Here is a 9,187-nt window from a genome sequence, read left to right on the forward strand (position 1 = left end):
TTCCAATGAAGTGGCTGATTTATTTTCTTTACTTGATTGACAAAACCCAGGTTTCTGGCCTAGCTCTTTGACCCTGGAATGAGACTCATAGAATTAAAGCTGTAACTCAGATTATTATAGTGATAAATACCTACTATTATATTGGGCAATTCAGGTACCAAAGGGTTAATAATATTTTGTATTAATTCTAATGATATGAGTATCACTATTGAATGCTATGTGCCACAAAGTGTATCAGATGTTAAAAAATAATTCTCATTTAAATTTTACAACAACTGATGAGGTAGGTAATATTAATCTCATTACACAGATAAGGAAACATGCTCGATTAGGCCAAACAACTTTCCTAAAGTCTTGCAGTCTGAACTTTTAGCCACTGTGTGCTCATATGTGCTTTATATATATTTAAAAATGAATAAATGAGGCACTTCCCTGGTGATCCAGTGTCTGAGACTCTACACTCCAAATGCAGGGGGCCTGGGTAAGATCCCTAGTCAGGGAACTAGATCACACATGCCACAACTAAGAGCTTGCATGCCACAACTAAGACATGGAGCAGCAAAATAAATAAATATTAAAAATGAATAAATGATATTAGCCAGTAGAAAATATCAGCATAGTTTCAATTAGTAGGAACAGGAATAGTACAACTGCCCATATATTGAGTATTCACTATGTCAAACATTGTTCTAAGTCATATACATGGATTATTTCATTTAGTTTTCACTAGAACTCTATGAAGTAGGCTCCATCATCATTCCCATTTACAGATGAAGAAACTGAGATTTGGTGAGATCAAGCAACTTGTCCAAGGAAGCACACCTATTAAAACAACTAAGACTCCAAAGCTTCTGATCCTTCTACCACTCCAAGCTGCCTGTAAATAGCAGGGTGACATTTGCCATTCTCTCCTTTCCTTTCTTCTCTCATATTGAGTTTTGAGATTTATAGGTCAGAAATTGTAGGGCCCCTCTTTATGCATCAGTCACCTTTTCCCAGGCCCTCAGTGTCCTTTCTACGCTCTGCGATCTCTCCGTGGGACCAGGGGTCAGATAGGGGAAGGGAGAAGCGGAGTGCTTTGTTGCTGATTTTCTACAGTCTCAAACAACTTATCGTGTTGTTGAGACTTAATCTCGCTAACTCATCTGTGAGACCAATTTTAATTTGAAGCCATCTGCCACAGACAAATGAGTAATTATGGCAGAGCCCAGAGGGGTGGGCCATGGGGAGAAGGTTGGCTTGGTCTCTTTCCACCTGCCTGCATTGAAGCAAGTGACCAAGAAAGAAAATGACTTGGGTGGACTGTTGAGGCAGAGGACAGCAGCTCTACCTCCCTGTTGCTCAAACCCATAGACTCCAGTGAATGAGGAGTGATGACTGTGAGGTCATGGCAGCAGAAGGGAGACCACTGTCATCAAGGCCAGGCAGAAGGAGGTAATCTGTGAGCTGGGCCAGCTCGCTCACCAGCCTCTCCCTTTCGCTGTAGTACTGGCAGTGCCTAGTGGTGAATGCCACTTGCCAGCTGGTCTCTCCACACAACATCACAGGCTAAGTCAAACTGATGGAGTGAAGCTGGAAATAATAGTCACTGAACTCTATCTAGCATGAAATTTTGTTTCAAAAAACTTTAATATATCTTTATCTTATTTCTTCCTCACAACAGGCCCCTATATTAAGTAGGCATGGATATTATTAGCTTCATTTTATAGATGAGGAAATTGAGCTATAGGGTGATTCCATAACTGGACACTTGGAAAAGACCTTAGGACTTGCCCAAGGTCAGTCAGTCTGTTAGCTATAAGCTGGCTAACATCTCAAACTCAGGAATAGAATCTGTCATTCTGTCTTCTAGAGCAGTGGTTTTCTAGTTATGCTTGCTCTTCAGGGCCAAGGAGTTATGGGGAGAGAGCGAGAGGGGGAGGGAGACTGTGTGTGTGAACAAATGGGCTTTGGGGCCCTGACCTGTACTTAAACTAGGGCAGCTCTGCTTGGGTCTGTTTTACATCTGGGCAGGATTTCATTTAATGAAAGACTCAGCTACTGAAAATGTTTGAAAGCCACTTGTCTAGACTAATATTTCTCATTGAAAGTGTAGTGGGTTGGATTGTATCCCCCTCAAAAGATATGTTCGAGTCTGGCACCTGTGAATGTGACCTTCTATGGAAAACAGGGTCTTTGCAGATATAATCAAGTTACAATGAGGTAGTTCTGGATTATGGTGGGCCCTTAATCGAATGACTGGTGTCCCTATCAGGGAGAGAGAAGAGGGTTTGGACACAGACACACAGAAGAAGGACACCGAGGAGAACTGCATATAATGATGGAGGCAGAGATTAGAGTGATGCAGCTACAAACCAAGGTATGGGACAGATTCTATCTTAGAGCCTCCAGAAGAAACCAAGTCTGCCAACACCTGCGTTTCGGGCTTCTGGCCTCTTGAACTGTGAGAGAATACTTTTACTTTAAGCCACCCAGTTTGTAGTAATTAGTTATGACAGCTGTAGGGAACAAATCCAGAGAGGCACATAGACATCTTTCCTGGATATGGGTGGGAGTGGGCTTATTAAAATGCTGGTTCCATTTGTATGATTTCTTACTTACAAAATAGAAAGAGACTCACAGACTGAGACAATGAACTTATGGTTGCTGGGGGTGGGGGAAGGATGGAGGGAAGGGATAGTTAGGGAGTTTGGGATGAACATGTACACGCTGCTATATTTAAAATGGATAACCAACAAGGACCTACTGTACAGCACAGGGAACTCTGTTCAATTTTATGTGGCAGCCTGGATGGGAGGGGAGTTTGGGGGAGAAAGGATACATGTATATGTATGGCCAAGTCCCTTTGCTGTGTACCTGAAACTATCACAACATTGTTTGTTAATCAACTTTACCCCAATACAAAATAAAAAGTATAAAAATGCTGATTCCAGGCCCCAAACCCCAAGATTATGATTCTGTAGTTATGCAACAGGGCTTAGGCATCTTCATTTTGACATTTTCCATACGCACAAAGCTTGATCTTTGAGCCAGTTTTGACCATAGACAGATTCAAGGCTCCTCTTGGGACTGGAACTGGATTGTCTTCCCCTGCTGATGATGCTCCCCTGTCGGTTCCAAGATTCAGTGGGTAAAGGGAGCAGGTTTGATGGATAAGAAATAGGTTGGATTAAACCTTCTGTAGTCTAAACATTTTTGAGAAACTGCAGAGAATAATGAGAATTATTTCAGAGTGTTCACCCCTAAGGAATTTCAAGTCCCCCAGGTGGCCAACATCTATCCCTAAGGGAATAGGCTGTAGTGGTTAGGGAGTGGATGCTGCCAAGAGGGTTGGTTTTCTAGAGTAGCAAGAAGACCACAGAATAACACACACACACACACACACACACACACACACACACACACACACACAGTCTTCTACTTATTGTCTGCTTCAGGAAATTCTATCTGATAGAGCATTACCATTTTAACTTTAAGATTTGGTCCTTATTAAAGATGCAGGTGTCCATGTGAGTGCCAATACGTGAAGCCAGTATCAGCCATTTATGCCCAGCCTCTGGTCTTTATTTGAAAGCAGTTTTTGATAAGCTAGAAGAGGAAGAAGAGCATGATGGTCTGGGGCTAGGGCTGAGCAAAGGGGGTCTGGTTGCAAGCCTGAAGGCAAACTTCTTTGTCAGTGAATCCATAGAGGGCACTAGTTTATCCAGCCAAGACTGAGGGAGCTCAGCTGTTCCCAGTCCTTTAGTGAGCTAGAGGAGGGCCTCTGGGTCAGGTGTTTGGATTCTGTGTATAGGAGAAGTGCCTTCCTGAGAGTCGCCTGCCCAGCTGGACCGGAGGCCCTTCAGGAGTTCTGTGTTTGCTCACATCCCTGACTGCTCCCAGGTAAACAAATCTTGTTTCTATCTCCCAGAAAGGCAGAGCTCCAGCACTGTGGCAGGCTGTTGTTATAGTTACTGATATATGACTTATCGCAGCAATTGTCAGAGTGATGGAAGAAAATGCAATTTAGCACCAGCTGCTCGTAGGGGTTGTGCGAGAAGAGAAAGCTGCTCAAGAGACCCGGGGAGGGAGCTGGCTTTGTGGGTTTATATATATGGTATGATATTCAAGTGTGGACAAAGGAGGTCTTATATTCTCAGTGAGTCAGAAAGAACCTTGGTGAAAAACAGCCCGTCCCAAATAGCTTCATTTAGGTTTCATATCCCTGACATTCCACCAGCAATGCTTCATTCCTGTGAGTTAAGCACTGCTTTTATGAAGGGGAAGATCATGCCTTAAATTGTAATGGGTTGGCCAAAATGTTTGTTTGTTCAACGAATACATTGTTCAATACATTTCTTGAAAAGGAAAATATGTCTTTTATTTTAACTTAAAACTAATGAACTTTTTGGCCAACCCAATACTTCAGAATGAGTTTGCCAGGTGCCTTTCTTCTTCAGGTTTTCTAGAGCAATGGGGACAGATGGGAAAAGGGAAAGTGAAAGTGTTAATCTCTCAGTCATGTCTGACTCTTTGTGACCCTATGGACTGTAGCCCACCAGGCTCCTCTGTCCATGGAACACTTCAGGCAAGAAAACTGGAGTGGGTTGCCATTCCCTTCTCCAGGGGATCTTCTCAATCCAAGGATCGAACCCAGGTCTCCTGCATTGGCAGGTGGATTCTTTACCATCTGAGCCACCAGGACGAAGGGGAGCCCATCAAGTAAAGATTTGACCTACTTTCCAAACTCAGGAATAGGGCTGCTATTGGTAGTACCCTCTTTGGAAACTCTTCTGTGCTCTGCACTCTTTCAAAACAGTTATGATGCTAAATGGGATTGAATATGAAAGTCCAGGATGTCTTGTTCAAGCAGCTAGCTATGTGCTTTTCCAAGAGATACACACAAGCCCTTCTTGCTCATCGCAAGTATTTATCTGCCACCCATTATATACTAGGTACTGGGTCAGGTGTGGATGGCAGATACATGAAAACATGAAAAGTGGGGCATTAGATTATGCTTCCCATTTAAGAAACCATCTAATTACAAAGTCTAGTAAGGCTAGCTTCTTTCCACAAGTAAGGCTGACCTTACATATTTACTATGTGCTTGGTGTCAAGTGAAGGGTAGAGTCAATGGCTACATCATCCCTAGAGGTGGGCAAGGTCAGCATGGAGGGGAGTAGCTGGGTAAGCCTTAGTTCAGATTAGCACATTAAATCACTCAAACACTTAGCAGGGCTCTAGAAAAAAGGGGCCCAGAACAAATCAGTTGTGATGGGGATGGTGATGTGGACTGGGAGTCATCTGCTTTGCTGTATATCCAAATCCTATAGACCTGTCCTTTCTAGAGAGGTCATTCATCCTCCACTGATGTGTGTGTGTGTGTGTGTGTGTGTGTGTGTGTGTGTGTGTGTGTGTTAGTCACTCAGTTGTGTCCGACTCTTTGAGACCCCATGGACTCCTCTGTCCATAGGATTCTCAAGGAAAGAATCCTGGAGTGGATTGCCATTTCCTTTTCCACCTCCACTGATGTACCCTGTCTCAAAACTCCTGTGCTGGGGGTTCTCAGACTTAACTCAGACAGCCAGGAGAGCAGTATAGCCTAGTGCTTAAGAGGGTGGCTTTAGGGGCCAGGCAGCCTGGGTTTGAATGCTGGCTCTGACATTTATACCATCCTGTGGCTCAATTTGTCTCATCAGTATCATGGGGACAATCAGAATAGTGCCTGCCTCCCAGAGTAGCTGGGAGGATTAAATGGTGTGAGATGCTTAGCACAGTGCAGTTGCATGCGATTCATTCATAAAATAAATATTTATTGAGTGCCTTTGATATTGCAGGCACTCTCCCAGTGCTAGGATATAGCAGTGGAGAAGAGAGATAAGGCCCCTTCTCTCTGGGCACCGTATTAAATGTTGATTCAGGCCCTTTACCCAAGCAACTTTTAATCTAGTATCTTGTTTTCTGCTCTGTCAGTTCCAATTCCTGGTCTGCGAGTTATCTGTTAGCTTATTTTCATTCCTTTTTGTTTAACTAGGCAAGTATTAAAGCTATGAATTCCCTTTAAACTCAGCTTTGGTCATGTCCCGTAAGATTTGATGTTGAGTGTTTTCATTATCAGTATTTTTTAAGCACTTTGCAAGTTGGGTTTCGGTTTGTGCTATTTGTACTTTTTAGTGTATTGTGGTATTCCGTGTTGATGACTCTGTATTTTCTTTGTTCCTACTACATGCCTCTATGTACATATGTGCTCAATCATGTCCAGCTCTTTGCAACCCCATGGATTGTAGCCCGCCAGGCTCCTCTGTCCATGGGATTATCCAGGCAAGAATACTGGAGTGGGTTGCCATTTCCCCCTCCAGGGGATCTTCCCGACCCAGAGATCGAACCCCAGTCTTCTGCATTGGCAGATGGATTCTTTACAACTGTGCCACCTGGGAAGCCCACTACATACCCCTACTATGCTCTGAAAGAAGAGAGACAGTGGAGACCTTCCTGACTTGTGGGGTTTAGAAGGGCCCAGAGGGAAACAAGACTAGAAAAGATCATTAATGAAGGGTACTGAGTGCTAGGCTTTATGGGTTGGCTTCTCTTCTAGGGAAGAGCCATTGGAGTCACTGAAAGGATGAAAAGGAATGAGAAGATTGTTATGTTATTTGGGGAAGAATAAGCCATGTCATTGCTGAGGACAGTTTGAGAGGAAGAAAGAGAGTAGAAGCAGGGAGTCCAGATAGAAGCTTTCATGCTAGTCTAGTGTAGGGATTCTCAAACATGAGCGGCATCGCAGTCCCCTGGAGGGCTTGCTGGGCCCCATCCCCAGAGTGTCTGATCCAGTCTGATCCAGATCCAGTCTGATCTGGTGGCTTTCACATTTGCATTTTCTATCAAGTTCCCCTGGTGATGCTAATGTTGATGGTCCAGGAAGCACACTTGGGGAATTACTCATCTAGGAGAGAGATGATGAGAACCTGAGGCAGAGTGGCAGGAGATGGGTTAGAGAGGGAAAAAAGCACATAAAAGATATTGGGAAGGAAAAATTCACTGGGCTCGGGGATTGAACATGAAGACAAGGGAGAGGAAGAACTCAAAGGTAACCAGAGTATTAAACTTTGGTTCCTCGGAAGATAGGAGAAATGCAGAGGCAAAACTCCAAACATCTAGGGGTGGAATGTAGTCACATGAATGAAACTAAGAGATATATGTAAGTTCCTGGATCCATCTGCATCTGTGCCACAGCACTCAAGTTTAAAGGCCTCCTGTCCTTCAGGAAAGAGCAGGTGAGGAGAAAACTCAGGTCTGTGTTTCATCTCCCCTTCTCTCAAAAGTGACCTTTGAGTAGACAAAGGAAATGAAGATATAGAGCAGGAGGTAGGGAGCATAGAAACAGTTAGAATATTCTGGAAATGGAGAGCACAATTTTAGGTTGTGTGGACACTTAGTTGCTCAGTCCTGTCCTACTCTTTGTGAACCCAAGGACTGTAGTCCACCAGGCTCCTCTGTCCATGGGATTTCCCAGACATGAATACTGGAGTGGGTTGCCATTTCCTCCTCCAGGGGATATTCCCTACCCTTCCCTACAGGGATTGAACCCATCTATCTTGCATCTCCTGCACTGGCAGGCAGATTCTTTACCACTATGCTACCTGGGAAGCCTGAGCATTGAATATATGTCAGCAAATATTAATAAGGAAAAAGCAAATGAGTAAAGCTCAGTATGGGCCATGCAGGGTAGCTCTAGGATCCCACGTGAGATCACTGGCGCTAGTTTGGAGAGGAGAGGGTTGCCATTATAGGGCTTCTCAACTCCAGCCTACCTAACCTTCCTTAGTTTCATGGCTTCTGACCCTGTGATGCTATGCTGTCCCTGGTTATTTCCCAGGCTGTAGGGAATTCTTACCTGCTTCTCTCCACTGGGCCGCCTGTAGCTGAGCAGAAGCTCCACAGCACCCACCACTTCCTTGCGGATGGCGTAGAGCAGCGCATCGCCGACGTACACGCTGTGGTTCAGCAGGAGCTCCATGATCTCCAAGTTCTCATTCTCAATGGCAATGAGCAGGGCGCTCCGGCCCAGTGGGTCCATGCAGTTGATGTTGACATTGTAGTAGATCTCGGCCTCCTGGAGGGCCTGCTTCACAGTGGCGTAGTCCCCCTTCTCCACAGCATTGAGGAAGGCCTTCTCCTCAGCAGAGAGCTCTGTCTCTGCCCTCACAATCTGTAGGGGGATGCGGTCTCTGTATGGTGAGTAGTTGACCTTTTTGTAGTACAGTTGTGCCATGGTTCATAGCAATTTTGAAACCTAAATGAGGAGACAGAGGGAGATCAAAGATATTGTTAGATACCTGCAGCTCTCAAGTGGTCAGTAATGGAGGCAGCCTTGCTAGGGACTTGAAAAATCCTTAGCTGTTTTAAAGCTACAATCTTTCTCCTCTTGCAAAGGAGTATATAGAAGAAAGAGCCCGGGCTTTTGGGTCAGAAAGACCTGGGTTCAATCTGGCTTTACCAGGTCTGTGACCTTAGAGAAGTTACTCAGGCTCACTGTGCTTCAGTTTCCTATTATTAAGCTTGTTTGTGTAAGTCACTCAGTTGTGTCCAACTCTTTGCGACCCCATGGACTGTATCCTGGTGGGAAGTCCCTGGGATTTCCCAGGCAAGAATACTGGAGTGGGCTGCCATGCCCTCCTCCAGGGGAGCTTCCTGACCCAGGGATTGTACTGGGTCTTCTGCATTGCAGGCAGACTCTTTACCGTCTGAGCCACTAGGGAAGCCCTGTTAAGCTTATCAATATTAATAGCATTAACAGCACCAGACCCCATGATAAAGACTAATTCCTATCTCATAAAGCTATTGTGAGAGTTAAATGAGATAATGACTGATCACAGTAACTGGTAAAGAGTAAACCTCCTGAGACATGGCACAAGTTAGTTTTTTCCTTCCCTTCTGCTGTCTGGAAATACTCATAATACTTCTGATTGCTGATGAAAAGTTGGATCTCATTTTTGGCTACTTTTCTTTGGACCGTGGGCCTCTGCTAATTTGTAGGATTACATTTGCAGCTGCCCTGGATGCAGATCCTGGATTGAAATCCTGTCAGAGTGCTAACTGAAGCCGCCTTCTGACTGCTGCTCACTGGGGAAGGGGGTACTGACTCCAACAGACTACAGTCATGTACGGCCTCTAGCCCCTCCTGATGTTTTTCCTCCACCACCTAAAC

At 44.7% G+C, this 9,187-nt stretch overlaps 1 protein-coding gene across 1 annotated transcript in view; it reads right to left on the reverse strand.

Moving 5' to 3' along the window:
* TRPC5 (transient receptor potential cation channel subfamily C member 5) overlaps window positions 1-8,251 on the reverse strand; it is a 165,346-nt gene extending 157,095 nt beyond the window's left edge. Inside the window, exon 1 of the mRNA XM_061137072.1 lies at window positions 7,874-8,251. Within this exon, the coding sequence (XP_060993055.1) occupies window positions 7,874-8,251 (378 nt within the window). The remainder of the gene's footprint in view (window positions 1-7,873) is intronic.
* Between the last annotated feature and the right edge of the window lie 936 nt (window positions 8,252-9,187).

Source organism: Dama dama, chromosome X (assembly GCF_033118175.1).
Source record: "Dama dama isolate Ldn47 chromosome X, ASM3311817v1, whole genome shotgun sequence".
Taxonomy (NCBI): Eukaryota; Metazoa; Chordata; class Mammalia; order Artiodactyla; family Cervidae; genus Dama; species Dama dama.